Source organism: Danio rerio, chromosome 19, assembly GCF_052040795.2.
Source record: "Danio rerio strain M-AB ecotype USA chromosome 19, GRCz13ab, whole genome shotgun sequence".
Lineage (NCBI taxonomy): Eukaryota > Metazoa > Chordata > Actinopteri > Cypriniformes > Danionidae > Danio > Danio rerio.
The window spans coordinates 31,561,473-31,583,369 of NC_141039.2; the positions used below are offsets into that span (position 1 = coordinate 31,561,473).

The 21,897-nt window shown below is 36.3% G+C and overlaps 1 protein-coding gene across 7 annotated transcripts in view; it reads right to left on the minus strand.

The window, feature by feature from the left end:
• Nucleotides 1-21,897, minus strand: part of fndc5b (fibronectin type III domain containing 5b) — a 60,935-nt gene that overhangs the window by 26,521 nt on the left and 12,517 nt on the right. For 4 of the 7 annotated variants that reach the window (XR_015515923.1, XR_015515922.1, XM_087294466.1 and 1 more), the window contains exons 2-3: nt 4,361-4,476; nt 2,169-2,367 (exon numbers count right to left, since the gene is read on the minus strand). Coding sequence is in view for 5 of the 7 variants with exons in the window: in NM_001044337.3 (NP_001037802.1) it covers nt 2,169-2,367; nt 4,361-4,476 (315 nt within the window). In the remaining 2 variants the exon portion in view is untranslated. Of the gene's footprint in view, nt 1-2,168; nt 2,368-4,360; nt 4,477-13,116; nt 13,236-13,620; nt 13,775-21,897 lie in introns of those variants that run through there. The other 3 variants (XM_087294467.1, XM_087294468.1, XM_087294469.1) reach the window with 2 other exon arrangements.

Here is a 21,897-nt window from a genome sequence, read left to right on the forward strand (position 1 = left end):
CAAATTAATTTGTGCCATTTTGTGGACTCATGGGTGTGCCATTGTAAAAAGGTGTGTTAAAGCACAATGTTGGTATGTTGATATTTTGAGGAACTGAAATAACTGATTAAGTATTAGCCAGTCTAAAGTCGCAGAGTGCGTTAGTTATGCACCTATGCAGGTCTAAACACAAACACATTGCTTAATACACACAGGATGTACAGCAATACACAAATATCATTAAAAATGAAAAACATTAAGATTCAAATGTTACAAAGTACTAATTTCTACATGAATATAAAAGCCACTGGCCCAGTGCCTTCTTCATCTCATTATATTTGTTTTAATGTTTGCATCACCATATGTGGCATAAGAGTAAGACATGTGTTTGGATATAACTCAGTTTTCTGACCACACTTTATTATTGTTGTTCATTTATTAATTTGCTGGAAATTAGAACTGAATTTAGAAATAGTTTTGAAATAAGTCTTAAACAAAATCAAATATGTAGGCTAATGGATGTCTTCAGTGAAGTGTGTACAACACTGTTTCCTTATCCAAGAAAGTAAAGGAGTAAAGTAAAGAGGCTGAATAGAGGAGGCTCATTCTTTATCCATGCACTGCAGATGGTCTGTTAAACTGTTTTCTCATTAGTTAAGCGTTTAGTTTTTCCATTTACAAAGTACACCATGTAAATAGCAACTGGGCCATGGCTCGACGCAACTGACTCTTAAAGGAAATGGGGGATGAGACTCTGATTGGTTTATTGCATGTTATGCTCAAAACACACACATAACTCATTAAGAGAATGTGTGTGTGTAATGTATGTATGTATGTATGTATGTATGTATGAATGTATGTATGTATATTTTCCAGTTCCATATATTTTCTGATTTGAGTGATAAACATAGATATTAAAACTGCATAGTATTTCAGAAAACAATCTATAAATGACCAAATCCAGTAACTGTTTACACAACCTTTATTTCTTTCTTCTTTTAATCACAAAAGAAGATACTTCAAAAACTTATATACTGATAGTAATTCTTTTGTGATTATTGTAAACATGTTTGCAACTTCAGGATAATAAACTTGCAATTTTGCATTTCCAAAATCTCTCTGTAAAGATCATAGAGATCAGTGTTCAGCAACACCCTTCAAATAATAAAAATGTATTTATATCTGTGTTGTGAAGGTTTATTCAGAAGGATTTGCTTATGTATTTGCTTTCTTAAATACATTTTATCCTACAATATATATATATATATATATATATATATATATATATATATATATATATATATATATATATATATATATATATATATATACATCAATTTGTTTTCTATTTATAGGTTTCCTAAAATGAGTGATACATTTTTAGCCTAACAATGATTTCACATGTTTGTGCTAGAAATGCAAATCAGCTCATATTTACAAATTAATGTCTCTTTTCATACTTAATTTACTGTGTAAATCAGAAGTTTCTGAGACTTTATTTTTTCCGCATGTTGATGTATTTCCAATTAAACAAAATAGTGATTTATGGGGCGGAGCTTTCATTTTGCGCATCATTTCCTAAAGCAGCAACTAACGGCTGCTATAAAAGGGTATTAATATGCAGTTGCTTTGGAAGCTCTTACAGAAAAACAAATAAAAAAAAAATGTAAAAAAAAAACAAGAATAACAATGTGAGCCAGCAAAATAAACATTGTAAATTTGGATTTCAGGTGCAATTTAAGTATAGCGTTTTAGAAAACTTCATACAAAAATTGCAGCTCTTGAACCCACAAATGAAAATTCTGTCATTGTGTCCTCAATTCTCTTCTTATTTTCTGTTAATAACAAAAGAACATATTTCAAAATTTGTTCTAAACTATGCCATTGACTTTTTTTTTTCTCCTAACTAATAGTTATCAGTTTCCAACATCATTCAAAACATCTTCTTTGTTTTCAACAGAAATAAAAGAAATTGATAAAAGGTTTGGAAACACTTGTAAGCAAGTAAATAGTGCATAGTTTTTATTTGACATTTTTTTATTATTTTGGGGCAAACTAAACATTTAATGCTACTCATCCGCAGTGTCTTGCCTGAAGTACTTTCAAATAATACCATAGTGCAAGGTGTTGTGATGCATTATAGACTATTATATCCAAAAAAGGTTGATTGCAGGAAAGTGCAGTGTTACCTGGGCTTTTAGAGGCCAGTTTCTCTGACTCTTTGGGTGTGCGGAACAGGACAGGTTCACTTGGAGGACTGGTGCCGCTCATGCTAATGGACTGAACATGGACAATGTACTCGGTGTCTTCCTCCAAATCCCATAATGCACATGAGCGAGTGGTGGTGTTCACTTCCTGGATGAATCGCAGCATGCGCACGTCCTTCTTCTAGAAACACCAAAACAATAATCAAATAAAGAACATCAGTGAGATTGTGACGCTTGCAATAATAAGCAATGACCAGATACCAGTTCCATTAAAGTCAACATGAAATCGAAATTCAGATAATTATACTTTTTTAGGAGTGCCACAGTGGCTCAGTGGTTAGCACTGTCACCTCTCAGCAAGAGGGTTGCTTGTTCGAATCCTGGCTGGGTCAGTTGGCATTTCTGTATTTTCCAGTACTAGGTTGAAGCTGGACAGGCATCTGCTGTGTAAAACATATGCTAAATAAGTTGGCGGTTCATTCCACTGTGGTGGCCCCTGATGAATTAAGGGCCTAAGCCAAAGGATAATGAATGAATTTACTTTTTTAACATTTAACATTGGTTATTTATTCATTTTCATTTGGTTTAGTCCCTTATAGGGGTTCCAACAGTGTAATGAATCACCAACAACTCAAGTGTATGTTTACTCAGCGAATGTCCTTTCCAGCTGCAACCCAGTATTGGGAAACACCTATACACTCCCGCATTCACTCATACACTACACAGCCAATTAAGCTTATTCAATTCACCTATAGCGCATGTCTTTGGACTGTGGGGAAAACCGGAGCACCTGGAGGAAACCCACGCCAACAGAAAAAGAACATGCAAACTCCACACAGAAATGCCAACTGGTCCAGTAGGGACTCGAACTAGTATATAATAACAACCACTCTTTACAACCGAGGTATGCAGAAGAGCATCTCTGAACACACAACATGTCCAACCTTGAGGTGGATGGGCAACAGCAGCAGAAGACCACACCGGTTGCCACTCCCGTCAGCAAAGAACAGGATGCTTAGGCTACAATTCACACAGGCTCACCAAAATTGCACAATAGTAGATTGAAAAAACGTTGCCTGGTCTGATAAAGTCTCGAATTGTGCTGCAACATTTAGATGGTAGGGTCAGAATTTGGCTTCAATAACATGAAAGCATGGATCCATCCTGCCTTGTATCAAGGGGTCAGGCTGTTAGTGGTGGTGTAATGGTGTGAGGGATATTTTCTTGGCACACTTTGGGCCCATTAGTACTAACTGGACATCGTGTCAGCGCCACAGCCTACCTAAGTATTGTTGCTGACCATGTCCGTCCCTTTATAACCACATTGTACCCATCTTCTGATGGCTACTTCCAGCAGGATAACGTGCCATGTCATAAAGCGTGAATCATCTCAGACTGGTTTCTTAAACAGGACAATGAGTTCACTGTACTCAAATGACCTCCACAGTAACCAGATCTCAATCCAATAGAGCATTTTTGGGATGTGGTGGTACGGGAGAGCTGACAAATCTGCAGCAACTGCGTGATGCTATTATGTCAATATAAACCAAAATCTCTGAGAATCTCTGTTCCACGAAGGATTAAGGTAGTTCTGAAAGCAAAGGGGGTCCAACCCGGTACTAGTCAGGTGTATCTAATAAAGTGGCCAGTGAGGGTATATTGAAATAGGTCTAAAATTCTGTTTAATGTTGACTTTAATCTTCAGAAAAGCACAGAACAGATTTACAGCAGCAATAAAAAACTGCAATCAGTGCAGCTCATTCTTAATGAATTCCCCCTGTAATTGTGAAAAGTGGCATAAGAAATTCATGAGAAGATAAAAACACAAACACGCACACACATATTCATGCACACTGCAGAAACTGTGTCTCGCTCAGTTTGATGACAAGCTGTAATGGCTTTGTACTCTAGCAGATGGTCACTGCAGTCCTTATTACAGAGGTCTCCACAGTGACTGCTTTCCTCAAATCTGCGCACACACACACTAATGCATGCATGCATAAAACATTTACAGAATGCTCAAGGCCACCTATCAAAAGCAAACCAGTCTGCATCGACACATAACTAACATGCTTACACAAGCATTCCTCCGTCATATCGCCTCATTTCACTTGAGTTATGAGGCGATTTTCCCATGTTTTACACAAAAAATTGACCATAAAATGATTTTATACCTGCTGGGTGATGGCAAACCCAATGACTGGGTCTCCCTCCAGAATGTCCCATGTCACAATCGCTGAGTTCCCCTCCAGTGCTTTGATGGTCACATTGAGCGGAGCTGATAAACTGTCTGAGGATGACAGGAAGACGGAAAAAAGATATGAAGGGATAAAAGCTACTGGTGTGACATACAGTAAGATCTCTGTCGCTTTATAGGTCAATATTCATACTGAAGAATATGTCTGGACATTTGAAAATATGAGCGTCTGGAAAATGAAATGTATAAACTAATGGCTGATGTTGAACACAACACACAGCACTTTGGAATATGATTTAATTCCATACAGCAAACACAAATGATTCATTTCACAATTGCATAATTCACAAAATAATAATTTGATGTTACTGATTTGTTTAATGTTAGCAGTTTTGTGTCCCACTTTATATAAGGTGGCTTTAACTAACATTGTACTTAAGATTGATTAAATACTTACATCTATTTAAATCTGTAATTAATTTCTGTAATATTTACAGTGGTAATTACACTGTTGACCATTCCTTACACCTAAAGCCCCCTTAAACTTACCCATACCACCAAACCTGTCGCCAACCCTACCTGTATCCCTCCTCAAGAGCATCAGAAGTGTTTTCCGATACACTATAAACACAGTAAGTGCATTGTATTTATCTTTTTGATGCAAGTACATAGTAGTTAAGGCCACCTAATATGAAGTGGTTGTATTTTGTTCCAACTGTAACAGCACTGAACCTTTATAAAGACCCAAACAGCACAATGGCAAAGCAGATAAGTTTGAGTACTAAATGCACACACTGAAAAACATGATTTATTAGATTTAGATTAAGGTAAGGTGGTTACAAACAATTTATATGGGCTGAATTTAACCAAATGCAATTGAGTAATGTTCAACTTAATTTGTTTGTGTAACGTGATTTGACGCTGAGAGCAGAGGTGCGGATCCAAATGCAAAGTCTTTATTGAACATAGAATCGTCAACAGAGGAGCAAACATATGTTTAAAGGCAATTCAGAGTCGTAGTCAAAATAACAGGCAGAGGGTCAAAAATGCAGGCAGCATACAACGTAAACAAACATAACAAAGCGATTGTCAAAAACATAGCAAGGCAAGGAAAACGCGTTGTAATGTTCACTCACAGTTCAACAAGACTCAGCCAAGTCTGCGTGTTTGTGTGCTGTGTAAAAAGTCCTGAAATCAGTCCAAGAGCAGCTTCAGCTGTGTGTTTTAATCAGTCAGGATCAGGAACCGCTGTGAGTGTGTGTGATGCATGACTGGAATTGTAGTCCATAAAATGGCCGATTTGTATCTGTGTTTACCAGTAATCGCTGGTGACCATGACAGTTTGTTTAAATTCATCTTATATAAATTGTTTGCAACTACACTGTAAAAAATAAAAAGCTAAGTTAACTTAAATTTTTAAAGCAATTGGCTGCAACTTATTGCTGCAAATATTTTTTTTCAAGTTGACTGAAAAGGCTGTTTTAAGTCAAGTATACTTTATGGGATAATTTGGCACAACTTCAACCACTGAAGGTTAATAAACTCAAAATGTCTTTAAAAATTTTAAGTTAACTCTTTAAGTTAAAATTTAAGTAAGCTTTTTCTTTTTATAGTGGTAACCACTCAAATGAAGAAATTAAAATTTAAAGTCTCCTCAACTGATTTTTTTTACTTTCCTTGAACAAACAGATCCAAGCAGCTAAATCGTCTTATGAGTAAATTAAACTCTGAGCTCAAAATATGTCCAACTAACTTATTATTTTAAACAGAGTTAACAATTTGTGAGTTGGATTTTTACAGTGCACTTACCTTTTTATATAGAACTGCCCCAAAAAATAAACTGTTTTCTGTATGAAAGATTTACAATTGGGATTAGTAATGCCCTGCTTGTTTTCTGTCTGTTGTAAAAGAGTGAATTGTACATTCTTGTTCTTGTTAATTAAATAAAATATGGTGTGTGTGTGTGTGAGAATGCTAAAGATAAATACATATCATTCAGTCATGAAAGTCTAGATGATGCAGAGGCACAAACTGATGAGACTGACGGCCGATGAGGTTACTATGAATAGTGAGATAACTGTAGCAAATGATCAGTTTCTCTGAAAAGCCTCCACCTCCCCAAGCACCACCAGATCTGCTTTGGGATTTATGAATGACATATCCATTATTCATTATCTTAATGTGCTTTTCCACTGCATGGAATGGCACTTTGGTTTGATACGGCTCACTTCTGGAGGCTTTTCCACTGCATTCGTTTTCTAGTACAGAGTACTTTTTTATATTACCTCGGGTTTCCAAATGAGCCATACCATTATTAAAATGTGAAATATTACACAGCACTAATCACTGATCAGCACTAAAAGAAAAACACTCAAAATGGAAGCATTGTTATCAGTAGAAGAGGTCCAGATGTTCTTCTCATTGGTAGCAGAGGTGTGGATGGGATGGAAGTCACGACAGTAGAGGCAGAGCAACTATAGTGGTGATTCCACCCTGTTTTAAAGGCTCATGAAACTAAAAGAAAGTTTTTTTTTTTTTTTTTTTTTTTTAGATGTTAACATTATTGTTAGTTTTTAGGATATCTATAAGCTAGTGGACAGCAGTGACAATTCATTTTTAGGAGATATAAAATCAATACAAACATGTAAAGCTTGTAGTTTTTCACTTACGCCTATAACGTTTTGTTTACGTCACCTTATGCTTCAGTTTCTCATTAAATCTTCACCAATCAAATGCTTTTCAAGATGCTTCACATTCGATGCTCAACCACTCTCAGTAGCAGAGCGGTGATAAAGCAAAATGCTATTGGCTGTTTTTTTTTAAAGGGGAGGAGCTACCCTCTCTTCATGTGTCAGTTGAGATTACATCAAACATCGAATAAAAACCACAATATAAAGCACTTCACAGGCCTTTTAAGGAGTACTAAACTGCAGTGGAAATGCACAATTACAACAAATCGAGCTGAGCTATGCTAGCCACACTACTGTGCAGTGGAAAAGCAGCTTAATTTAACTAATCAATATTCCAAAGATCAATCTTGCTGTTTAATATGATGCATGAATAAAACTTATATAGACAATATAGCACACACCTTTAAAAATCACACATTTAAAAATAGTGATCCGTTATATATCAGCTACCATATTGGGACTGCTCATTTAATGCTTATTTTTAATGTCATTGTTACTGGCTCAATAATAAAATGATCAGGTTGATTTATTAAAACTAATAAACTATAGATTATTTCCACTTATAGATCCACTTTAGATGCATGAAATTGCCCAGGACTTTTCGACTGGTGCCTTACAGATGATATGACGTTTCCCACGGCAGACATTCACTTCAGAGAAGTTTTTGTTAGAGGAAAGATGTTGACTGGTTGTGCTGGTTTTTGCTGTTTTTTTAACGTGGAAAACGATGACATCCGAAATGAAATTAGAGGTTTGTGAAACAAAATATCTAGAAGTTTCCTTGCCATTTTCTAGACTTCTGCAGCTTACTGAAGGTCTAAGTTGTCCACTTTGTTTGCCTTTTGTTCTTGGATTCAGAAAATTCATATCTGTATTTATACATATTTACCAACCCATTTATATATTGGCCATAGGCTTGCAGGCATACAGATATTTTATTATATGTTTTTCCTTTTGATGCATCCTTATTTAAAAAAAATAGGTTCATCCCAAATTGCATACTTACACACAATTCTACGCCATTTTGTAGTATTAGTTTGTAGAATAAATGCACTTTAAATACCCGTATGTTAACATTAGGGCGTACTCACATTAGGTAAGTTGCCTATAACTGCGCCAAAGCAAGCTTGTCTCACCCCCCTCAGTCAGTGGCGTAGTGTGATTTCCGTGATCATCCAGAACTCCACCCCCCACAGAGAGGGATTTAAGTTACCATCAATACCCCAACCATCACAGTACTGTAAAAATATTAATTATTGTTTTACAGTGTTACAAAAATGATGCTAAATTGATGGCGTATCCACATCTGTATCCTATCTAGACAATACCATAAAACAGTAACATTATTAAAATACATTAAAAAAAATTATGATTTCAGAGTGTTTGTACAAGTTGGGATTTAAACCCAAAAGCCATTTAAAGCACAGAAACAACGTGCACATGCACAGTTCACTACTAGGCTATATGAGACAGAGGTCTTTTCTAACCCTGTCAGTCAAACACAGATTCGCCAGGTTCGAAACTCTTCTGACATGATTGATGCTTTGAATCGTTTTAGTCACGTGACCAGGTGTTTCAAACACTTTAGTCACGTGACCTTGATTATGTTTTGGTGCAGTGTTTCAAAAGACTTGAGCTTCGGGATCTCTAAACAGTAGTTTCACGTTAGCCATCCCTATTAATTTATGGAATATTGTTTGCATATGCTGTTTTCTTGTAGTGTTTATTTATAAAGTATTGTTTGTTTATGCAATAAATTTTTTTGGTCTGACAATTATGCATTTATGTTTAGAAACCAGTCTGAGACCATGTGGAGAGATGTATGTACTGGCATTGGTGAATAAAACCTCAAGAAATAGATCTTGTTTAAAGTGTTTTGACTGACACTCCTTTGTGAAACTCCTCCTACGAGTCAGCATTACCTTCCTCGTTTCTTACAATGAGAGTTTGCATTAATTGAAAAAAATGATTAGGTCCATATTAAACAGTCTCTTAAAAGTCGTCAACTTGGAACTGTAAGGTTCTATCTGCAAATCTGATTGATTCAAAGTTTTTGCATTAAATAGCAAACAGTATGTGTGTAACATTTTTTTTTAATAAAAAGTCTTAAAATGTAAACAACTTATAAAAGAAGCATGTAAATAAATGTAAATAAGTTGTCATTTACTAAGAATATGTCAAAAACTTATTTTGACAAATGTCGGATAAAACCTTATAATTCTAAGTTGACGAAGTGACGTTGCGTCTTCAGTTTAGGTACTTGCACTACAAGCTACAACGCCTAAGCCCAACCGAACTGCACTCTGGCACACCTTTTCCAACCAAGCCTGGGCTCAATTCGGTGCACTCACACTTGTCAAATGAACTGGGAAACGTGTCTGGCCACAGTTTGAATACCAAAGTGTAAGTGCACCCTAAGTCTTAGGGCGTACTCACACTATCTACAGTTGCCTTGAACCGGACCAAAGCACACTTGTCTCGCTCCCGTCTCCACCGACGGCCCTCACTCACATTAAATTCGGGCCTGGGCACGATTACGTCATCAATGATACACTGTTCAGTAGAGAAGCGCTCTCGCTCAGCACAATGGAGATTTCTCTAGTTATATTGTTTTAATCATATGGGATGCGGTGGCACAGTCAAATATTTTACTGAACCGATCAGCCACTTTTGACGCTCATAAACAATCATAAAGTACTCGTGCTGCAGGAATGAGGAGGTTTGCTGAAGGCGCAGCTGTGGTGCAGTGAGGGGTTTGCGTCTTTAATAATCTACGACACTTTGCGATCATTGAACAGTAGAAATGATTAATAAATCCATATGAAACCGCCCCTTAAAAGTCACGTCTCGCTCTCAGTTTCGGGGTCAGGCACGTTTTGCACTCACACACAAGCGTACTGCGCCAAAGCCCAAGTGAACCGCGCTCAGCTCAATTCAGCGCACTCACACTTCTCAAACAATACAGGAAACGGGCCTGGGTACGGTTCGGATAGCATAGTGTGAGTAGGCCCTGAAGCAATACAAAATACCCAAATTGTTCTTAATTATTGTAATGATCTGATCACTACATGGAAAATGTTTTGTATACATAGACATCACCGTTTAAAACTTCTATTGTATAACTCCTGGTTAACTATATACATATACTGTCCACCCTATACACAAGACCCTAAATTTTTCTGATTTTGATCATAATGCAATGATGTGCACCTTTTGTAAAGCTGCTTGGAAGGATAATGTAAAAAGTGCTACACAAATAAACTTGATCAGAACAGAATATACGTATTCAACCAATACAGACATTGTGGAATATTGAACAATTCATGCACCCTATGGTCACAGCTTTACTCACTTTTAAAGAAGATGAGGAGCTCTAAGGCACTGATGTTGGATTACTTGATTTATTTTGGCCTATACAAGCAAAATGATTACACTATTTTTGGATGGTAATCAGGGTTGTACTCATGACAGGTATATATGTAATACTTAATAAAAATGAGCTTAAACAACACTATTCTCAATATTTTTGTGGGGACAACTTAATTGTTTTAAGTTCAATCTACTTGTAACCGGCATAATTTAATTTACCCGCTTTGCTTGCTTTATTTGGAGTCACAACTGGAGGTTATAGACAGATAGGATTTAAGTGAGACAAAGTAGAGTAAGAGCAATTCGAGTTTGTTTGCGAGCTAACAGGTACAGCTCAGAAGAATGCCTTGAGCTTTTATTCTTTAGTATCCCTTTGGCAAGCAGAGTGAGGTATTTTCTGTTTATTGTTTGATTTATTTGAAAAATGTTAGATGTTTTATGAATGTTTGTTGAGTTCATTTTTTCCTGTTATTTGTTTTGTTTTTTTGTAGTTTTACGGTCCTTTGGTGCTACAGTGCTACACAGTTCTATGATGTTATGTGCAAAAAGATGTTATGTGCTATGAGCTCACTAACCAGATGAAGATGAGAATGGATGCTTGTATGTAACAAAGATTTGAGATGATGACTTCGGTGACAGTTTATTGCATCTACGTAGACAATTGAAATGCACCTGTCAAAACTCTCTGCCTCTTTACTGAAGCTAAAGGGCTGCTACGCTACTTAAATTTGTGAACTTGATCGATTCTTGTTGGGACAACATGAATGAATTGTGTGGATCCCTGCATTTTTTACAGTGTACTATTTGTTAGTATAGCTATTTATTTCATTAATTTAGAATGAATGAATACATGAATAAATGAATAAATTTAGAATGAATGAATTCGTGAATATATAATTGATGAACAATGCCGGAGCTAAATAGCTTGTTTCAAAGGACAGGACAGAATATAACTTGATTAGTTCAAAGTAATTCAAATCATTTCAATAATTCATTTACAAGTAAAGGTAAGACCAGTGTGCAAATCCTGTGTGTGTGCGTGCGTGTGTGTATTTGTAAGTGAGAGAGAGTGCCTGCGCATCCGCCGTGGTGTTGTGTTGCTTATTATATATGGAAAGCCAAATGAGTCAAATTGCGCCTATTACCAAATCTCTATCATCCTCGAAATACAGAAAAGTCTGCACTATTATTTATTTAAATATTTATTTATGCAGGAATTTGTGGATTTTTGTATACATTTATTTATTTATTTATTTGCATATTTATTTATTTATTACTTTATTTATGCACAAATTCATGGATTTGTTTACTCATTTATTTAAATATTTGTGTATTTATTTATTTATTGTTTCAGGTTTTGTAATATATCTATGATAAAAGGAAAAATGTGGATACTATGCAAGAGCAGCACTATGGCATATATAACACACATCGCAACAGTTTAAATATAAGAGTGCTGAAGGTGGATCATCATTCAGTTCGACGCTCTACTACACAGGTCTTTCCACTTTCATGTGCTATACTGTGAAGTAATGGGAGGGGCTGATTATAATACTATACAAAGTCGTCATTTTACGCTCCCTTTGACATACAAAAGAGGTAAAAAAAAAACAACGAAAAATGGCATTCTTGGCTGGATCAAAACACACAGTTTTTGCATCGATTTTGCTCTGCAAAACACAATAATTGCAGCGTTTGCACTGCAAAACGTCGGGATTTTTTCCATCTTTTCATCCTTTGGTAATACTGTAGAGTAGGTGTAATTTCACTTATTTGTCTTTCCATAGTTATAGGCTGTCTGTAGCGTCCAACTTGGTGTTTTTGGTAGGCATATTGACTTGCTATACATATACGTTACTCATTGGCCCAATATGTACCTGCCATGTGTATAAAAAGAATACTGATTTGATATATGAAAGACAATCGATAGTTGGAAAATATTGAGTTTGTTGCTATTGTACCTTGTTAATTTACATGATCTTCATAGGCAATCTTGAATTATGATTCAAGCACAACTGTATTTGTAGCCCAAATGCCTCATTCTGTGTAGGTTTTTTTCTCTGTTATGTCATTCTGTCTTTTTTTTCTGATGCTGAAGAGAGCAGTGTGGTTTGGCTGATGGAAATGCTCTGATGCTCAGCTCCGTGCTTGCTCTAGATCAATATTTCCACTGCTCTTTACTTTTATTTACTGTGTGGGAGCTTTTAGATGGTTATCTGAACCAGCCTCTTTGTCTTTGATGGTCATCAAACAAAAGAAAATGGCCTGGCAGAGCCTAGAGTACACAAAGCCAGCAGTCGTTCGCCCATTGGGCATTTTGTTCATGAATTAAATGGAAATGTTTTGCAGTGACAACCCCAGAAGTTGTGCAGTGTGTCATCTTATGTCAGAATGATAATGTGCCGATGCATAAATCGGTGCGTGAAGATCTAATCATCAGTAATGTTTGTTGACTACAGAGTGAAATGGCTGTCTGCTTAGCATCATCCATCACAATGTAACAAATTCACACCCTGCAGATAGGAAATAATGCATTTACAGGGGGGCTGACAGACAGAGAAAGCCAGTCATCCCTGAGGACACAATATGTCTCCTACCGGGCAAGATGTGTTTGGAACAGTCAAACATTACACTTTAAATAGGTGAGTAATGTAAGATGCATTCAGAAACATACCTCTGTATAGTTTATTGATGCCTTTGGGGTGTTTGTTCACATCCCAGAATTCTTAGTTTATAAAATGTTGTTGTATTCAGTAGATGTTGGAAAGTCTGTCCTCAATTGCTCATCTTCACCTTCATATAATGTAAATTATACAAAAAGCAACATTAATTATTGATTTTTACACAACCTGTGCAATAGTCATTTTTCCAGTGTTGTTTCTTAAAGAAACATGCCACCTTTTTGGAAACAGGCTTGTTTTGCAAGTTCCCTAGAGTTAAACAGTTGATTTTTATTATTTTTGATTCCATTCAGATGATCTCCGGGTCTGGGAGCACTTTTATCTTAGCTTAGCATAAATCATTGAATTGGGTTAGACCATTAGCATTTCACTCATTTCAGTTTTCAAAGAATTTTGATAATTTTCCTATTTAAAGATGGATCATTCTGTATTACATAATGTACTAAGATCGACATTGATGTTTGGCAGAGTGTTTAATAGTAATAATATTTCCTTACATTTATATAGTGCTTTTCTGGACACTCAAAGCACTTTACAGGTTTTTGGGGGGGAATCTTCTCATCCACTACCAGTGTGAAGCATCCACCTGGATAATGCGATGGCAGCCATATTGTGCCAAACCGCACACAACACCAGATGATTGGTGGAAAGCTGAAAGAGTGACAAAGTCAATTATGACATGGGGATGGTTAGGAGGCCATGATGGACAGAAACCAGTTGCCAAATTAGGCCAGGATGCCAGGGTTAAACCACTACTCTTTTTTGAAGACATCCTGGGATTTATAACAACCACAATGTCAGAACCTCGGTTTAACTTCTCACCGAAAGACAGCGCTCACTGAGCAGTATAAAGTCCCCAGCAATATACTGAGGCATTAGGTTGAGCTCCCCCTGATGGTCTCACTAACATTACTTCTGGTAGAAATCTAGCTTTCCCATGTGTTCTCCCATCCAGGTACTGACTGGGTGCAGCCCTGATTAGCTTTATTGAGTGACCATGTGAGAGTTGCAGAGAGCTAGCTGCCAACAGTTACCGAGCTGGGGAGTATTTTCAAGTGCTGCATAATATCATTTCACCTGCTGCAGTAATGGTACGTCAGCAAAATTCCCTGATTATTAAGCCAAATGAGAGTAGTCCTTAGCTGTATCAACCTAGTAAATTGCTGTGGTCTTAGTCAACTTAACTATACAGGAATCAAGCTTTAAATAAGAAAATTATTAAAACCTTTTTTTGAATTTCTAACTCTAATAGTCTAATTTAATAAAGCAAAAAGTGCTTTTATTAGACCCGGAAAACTATATGAATAGATTCAAACATGGTAAGACTCAACTGTTTAACTCTAGATGAGTTTTCCAAAAAAGTTGAATGTCCCTTTAACCTAAATTAAAACATTTATAAATAAAATACATGTTAAATGAAAGTCTTCAACTTAAATGGAAATTGCAAGTACGGACTTGATAACTAACTGAAAGTTTACTTTGTGTATAAGTAACAGATCCAAATAAAAAAAAAAGCCTTATGCTCACAAAGGACAACACTGCACATTTTAAAATGCTGATACATTATTAAAATAAAGTGAATGTCTCAATACAGCACACAATTATACTTTTATGTAATTGAATAGCTTTTTGAACTTGTATTGTATTTGAACTATATATATAAAAAAGAGCAGCTAAAGTTGTATTTTTTGGCTTCCATTAAAGAAAGAAATAACATAAGGGTAAGGTTCTAATTTTTAAAGTTGAAGTATTTGGGTGCCACGGTGGCTCAGTAGTTAGAAAATACTGAGCTGTTACCTCACAGCAAGAAAGTTGCTGGTTCGAGTCCCGGCTGGGCCAGTTGGCATTTCTGTGTGGAGTTTGCATGTTCTCCCCGTGTTGGTGTGGGTTTTCTCCACAAGCCAAGACATGTGGTATAGGTGAAATAAGTAAACTAAATTAGCCATAGAGTATGTGTTTGTGTGTGTGGATGAGTGTGGATGGGTGTTTCCCAGTACTTGGTTGCAGCTAGAGGTGCATCTGCTGCGTAAAACATATGCCGGAATAGTTGGCGGCTTATTCCACTGTGGGGACTTCTGAAATAGACTAAGCTGAAGGAAAATGAGTGAAGGAAGTATTTTCCCCATAAAATAAAAATATTATCATCAAGCCATTTGTGGGTTAATTTAAAATGAAACCAATTTGGCTTAAAAAAACAAACAAACTGTTTTTAAACTATTCCTTTAAGTACTATGTGTGCCACAGAAGTTATACACCACCTTTAAGGATGGGACGTGTTTTGTAATTTGCCTTTTATTTGGATATTTTCCAAAAATCTTCAACACCAGGGGTTAACCTAATACTTCCTGGCATTTGCTTTCAACTTAAATTTTCCTCTTATAAATAAAGAAGGTCAGGCTGTCTTAAATATACAGTTTTTGTTACCATCACTGAACATTTAAGGTGTCGGACATGATGTTAACACATACAGTGCATTAAAGTTACCTCAGGTTGGACTGAGGATGTTCATTCAGTCTTTCGGTTCCCATCGGTGGGTATAATGACTGCTCTCATGAGACTCATGGGAATGTTCTATAGGTCCTTGGCTCTCAGCCAGACACCAAACCTAAAGTGTATTAGTCTGTCGGTGGAGACAAACGTGTTCTGAATGTACTGTATAGACTAAGGGCATTTGCTTAACTAGCAATCTCGCAATGAGCGCAGCTTACAAACAATGTCCACTGGAAAAGTTGATTTAATTACATTTTCAAAATGTCACACTGATCTCAGATTTGTATAAAAATGTGTTTCTGTCATGGAATGAAGAAATTAAAAGTTCATAAAGATGCTATGTTGCAATTTGTCATTTCCAAAAAAAAAAAAAAAAGATGTGAAAGATGTAAACTTGCTGTAAGATTTTGAGCAAAAACTAAAAAAAACAAGATTGTTAAACACAGAATTGTGACATTGTGACAATTTAGAGTCAACTCAAAATCAAGATGACATATTTTAAGAGGGTGTTTACACAACATCTCAAAAAAGGCGGCAAACTTTTATGCTTTTTAACCATTGAAACTAAAGAGCTTCAAGTGCTCCTACTGGCTATCACTCAAGTCGCTTTTTATTTGCATAAAGTTAAAGGATCCCCGACTTTGTTGCATCGCTCGACACGCCCATCTGATTGTCAAGAGTCGCTGTTGCTTGCGTAGACGGAGGTCGCTGGAAGTCGCTCACTCTCAGGTAAAATAAAAGGACGCTTGTCACTTTGCCACTGCAAGCCACTCGTAGTTTGAATGAAGGCTTAAAGCAGGTCGCACACCAGATGCTCCGCTCATTGCCACAACATGGCACGTTCTTTACATGAGCCATTAGGGCTGTATGTAATGGTGGAGCTTGAGGAAGAGATTGAACAGCCTGTTGTCTTCAGGAGAAGAAGGGACACACTTTGCAGATCCCTCAGTACTATCTGAGATTGTGGTTCTGGCAGCATAAAGGACTAAGAAGAATCTGCCACTGGGACTGTCTGTGATGGTTGAGCTCAAGAAAGGGATTGAATGGCCTGTTGTCATCAAGAGAAGAAGGAACACACTTCAGAGACCCCTTACTATGATCAGAGATCGTGGTTCTGGTAGCATAAAGAACTAAACAGGATCTGCCATTGGGGCTGCCTGTGATGGTGGAGCTCCAGCAAGGGATTGCATGGCCTGTTGTCTTCATGAGAAGGAGGGACACACTTCAGAGATTCCTCACTACTATCAGAGATCATGGTTCTGGCAGCATAAAGGACTAAGCAGAATCTCCCACTGAGACTGCTTGTGATGGTGTTGCTGAAGCAAGAGATTGAATGACCTGTTGTTTTCTACCATGACGGAAAGCAGAGAGAGTAAGTGAAAGGTCTTGTGAAGTGTTTTTGAATCCACTGTTTAGTTCAATGTTTGGCGTAATTTCATCAGAAACATTAAGACAGGACGGGACCAGTCCCCCTTTTTTAAGAACAGTCAATGGCATTCTGTTTCTATCATAGATCTGCTAGTCAAGTAGTTAAACTCTAACGCATCAGATTCAAGACAGCCACATTCTAATACCAATGCTGAGTCTGACTGATCATCTCTCTGCTTTAAATTTAAACCTTCAGTGTAATTCAAACGGGGCTGATATGTTTTGTGGTAAATGCAAACTTGTATATATGATGGGCTCTGTGCTGCCGTCCCTCTGGGATGAAGTTGGACATGTACCTGCATGCTGAGGTGGATCAAACTGGAAGCCATGGATGTTTATATCTTCTAAATGTTCATTTTAAGACTAATACATTGATACTGACACCTAAAAAAAACTTTCATTTGAGTTCACAAAAACTTGAGCTTTCTCCAAAAAATATTTAAAAAAAGAATTGCACCTCTGAATATTGTAGTTTATCTGCTTCTCCTTTATCCAAGGGAAACATAGTCATTGGATCTGGTTCACATCCAGGCCAGGGCTCTCATTTATAAATGTAGTGTAGGCACAAAACAGCGGCGGAAATGTGTGTAAGCCACTTCCCACACAAAAGTTGTGATCCATAAAAAAACAAACTTGTTGGGAGAATGTATTTAGTTCTAAGTAAATTCTAAGTAAACATATTTAACCTAAATACAAACTTAATTGGACCACTTTAAATCATCATATGAGACATAATCATTAATAAAGAAACGTAAATTAATTCTAGTGTGCGTTCACTCTTAGGAAGGTTTCTACACAAACTTTATAAGGCAGACCCTGACATGAATGACATGCACTGAAGATGATCCCGAAAATTATTCCTACATGGTCACAAGGGAAATTGATGAACAGAGAATTGTTTCTCAGCTAATAATCTCGAATATGCAACAATCTTCTTAGACCACAATGGCTAGCTTAAACACAAACCACCTAGAAACAGCTGGGACCTGCAACTCTACCGAGAAGGATGCTCATTAAATGCCACTGATAAGTCGTCCACCTCTGGCTAGACCACAGCTCGGCTTCTTTATTAGTTTGGCCAGAGGAAAACTGCTCCCCTGACTGAGTCTGGTTTTTCCCAAGGTGTTTGGGTTCTTTTCCACTGTCACCTTTGCCTTCCTTATTTGAGGGAGGTAGAGCTGCCCTACAGTCAATCACATCCTTCAACAATGACATTCGTCTTGAACTGAACTGAACCACCAACAAAACTAACTGGAACAATACCAGAATTCAGCTGAACTAAATGTGTTTGATATGTCAAACTTGTTTCACAAAGATGAAACTTAATACCTGATTTATTGTTATTATTATTGCCTGTTCATCCCTGTAAACCTGCTTTGAAACAACATTAATTGTACAGAAGGTATGAATCTGTAAGAGAAGCAAGCCTTTTTTATCCTTTTTCTCTGCTCTCTCTCGCCTCTATTTTATCTCTTCATTCTTTTACCTAACGTTTGCCTCCAGGTTATATTCTTGGCAATAGTGAGTTAACATGCTAAAATTCTAAACTTTTATATCTGAATGTTTGTGTCTGAGCATTTTTAGCTTCATACTTTAATACTATAAAGATGTTTTTTAAAGAAGCAAATGTTTTTAGAATGATTTTAAGAAAGCAATTCACTTAATTTGTTTGTCCTGTGCCTGAAACATGCTTCCATAGATTTCCTCTTCACCTTTGTAGGAAGCTGGAGCATTCTAGAAGTCTGGTTGTTGAATAGTGAGTAGTCGGGTGGGCAGTGGCGGTCTGGTAATACTTATTACCTAGACCTGCGGCCATGATTTAGAGAGCCCTGGCAATGAGGTGAATCTCTTGACAGTCCTCAGTCCCTAGGCATGGCAGTTGTAAATATGTAGCTTAGCACTGCTGTCCCACAGCAAGCCTTGGTGGGATATATATTGGGGTAAGTTTTGGCCTAGAGCTGAGCCTTTGTCACAGTGTGTAAACAGTAACCTGAAGCTCATTTGATGAGGAAAAGTTGAGCCACGGTTTAGTTTCTGAGTGAAAGTGATATGTTCTGAATAGGTTGTTGAAGCTAAAGCTTTTAAAATCGTATAATGAGTCTGAATTTGGTCAAAAAATGATGGTGCATGGTGGTGTCACAGAATTTTTTTGGTACTCAGTGTTTTCTCCCAGCAAGCTTCTTTTGTTTTGAATGATTTCTAATAGATGTCTAATAGTCTAAACGTAGTCGTCTTGGCTAAAAAAGGCTAAATTTGGGCTGTCAAAATTTAATAGACACATAAGAATAGGCCAAAAATGAACAGAAATGAATGAACTACACATAAAGTCAGTCTAATCGGTCTATTTGACAACTAGTTTTGGGCTATTTTTAGATGTCTATTAGATTTTTACTGACAGCCCAAATTTAGGCTTGTTTTAGCCAAGCTGTCTATGTTTAGATGTCTATTAAACATCTATTAATCACAATTGTTTCCTGTCCTCTTTCCTTTTGTTGTCTTGGTTTTTGAGTGTGTTTTATTTACTGACTGACCACACCTGTTCACCATTTAGTTTGCTTGTTTGCTTTATGTACCGCATTAGCTGCATCCGAAATATATGCTGACATAATCATATATCCTGAAATAATGCACTATTAGAGCAGCCATTTCTGATTTGGGAGCAGCCATTTCTGATATTATCCGAAACCATAGTGGATATTATGAAGTGCACTCAATCAATCTTGCAATGCAAAGCAATAATGAATCTACAATCCATGTACACTCAAAAGCTAGATAGTCCCCACAATTCACTGAGAATTCGAGTGCTGAATGAATATCTAAAGTGAAAGTTATTTAATTAAAGTAACGTTTGTTATACATGACAGAAATCAAAAGTCTCATTACTAATAGACAGCAAGCTAAGAGTTAAATAACTATCACAGTGCCTGACCAAGAAGTCTAATCCATCTGAGGGATTTCTCAAACAGCAAAGCACAAACTATTTTTTTCTATTTAAAGCTCGAATTCACTCTCTCGGTTCATTCACTCCTTTAAGTGGACTATATCAGTGGACTAATGTAGGGAATAGTGTATGAGGCTATAGGGGCAATTTCGGATACAACATGCAGCCTTCTTTTCTGTTCATTTTGGCCTGGCTTTTGGTTACATGTTCTGTAGTACTTTTGAATATATTCAATCATTTTACATCTGATCTGTTTTGCCTAATTTCTTTTTATCAACCTGCACACAGCAGGCTGATTTTCCAGCATCGCATTGCTCATGATTTGAATACTGATATGAATATTGTGTTATATTGATGAATTCTAAAGCATATACCATCATTAAACATGAAGAGTTTAACTGCTCAAAACACCTCTCATTTTAATCAATACTGAAAGCGGTTGTGATGCCTGTGCCTAATATGTTTTGCTAAATTGATGAATGTTTTTTTAACAAGTTTTTAACAACTAGCATGATAATACAAAGAAAATAATGCTAGTAATAATAATTTTAAATTTTTTTTAAGTAAGTTATTATTAAAACAAAAAAACTATTAGTGCATATAAACCGTTTAAATGAAAATACAGAGGCATTCTATAGGGGAAGTAAGCATATTAGGCATCACACTGCTGCTCAGAATCTGCATTTGTATTGGTCCAGGTGATCAAGAAATGATTGCCATATATTGTAAAACATATCAAGATTATCAATAACTTTTTACTGAAATAAGTTAACTATGTCTTAAATTAAGGCATAGAATCTGATTTACAAAGTTTTAGAATAGAAATCGATGAATGTTTTTAAGAGTATTTGGTGAATAGAAATTGAAAAGAACAGCATTCATGTGAAATAGAAATCTTCTGTATTGTTAAATGCTTTTGATCAAATTTCTGAACTTTCAAATTTCTCTTTCTTTCTGTGTGTGTGTGTCTGGGTGTTTGTGTAGATTGATCAAATGTCCCCTCAAGTATAGCAATACTAATAAATTTTGGCTTTTTGTTTTGCAATTTTGGCTTTTTTTGGTCCCCATGATGAAAACGGCTCAATGAAAAAATCACACAGAATATATTTTTGTCAAAATGTAAACATGATTTTGTTTCCTTTAAGGGTTTAATGTAAATGTAAGAGGACATAATATACAGTCTTTACAGTACAAAAATCTTTATGCCTATGGGCAGACCCCATTAAGATAGCTGTAGAAATGTGTTTGTGTGTGTATGTGTGTGTGTGTGTGTGTCTGTGTGTGTGTAGGGCTGCACAATATATCGTTTCAGCATCGATATTGCAATGTGATCAATGTATTCAAATCACAGGATTTGCAATGCAACACTGTAACATTATTAACTTTATTATTGACTCATTTTATTGAATTACTTCAATTTTTATTATTCATTTACTATTCCTGAAGACTTCTAGATGCGGAAAATAATTAAACACATTTTGTTTTAATTGTAACTTTTTCTTTATTGTATTTATCTATGCTTTTAAGATGTTCATTAGACTTTATGCAGATACCCTCACTTACAGAATCATACCAATCAATCTCAAATGATAAATTCTTTTTAAATAGAGCTATTCAAGTCTTCTGTTGAAATGAATTGTATTCATTTTGCAATATTTATTGCAGAATAACAAAATATCGCAATGCTAGATTTTTCCAACATCGTGTAGCTCTAGTGTGTGGTGCATGCGTTCTTGCCACCACTTTGTCTTTAATTAGAAAATCAATAAAAATGGTGCAAATAAAAAGTTTCAGTGTCAGAGTTGAACTTGTGATCGTTATTGGCTTTATTATATGTAAAAACAATGTACTGTCCATGATTTTAGTCAAAGTCTACTGCATGTCCCTATTTAGTTGAAGCAAATGTTTGTGTTAG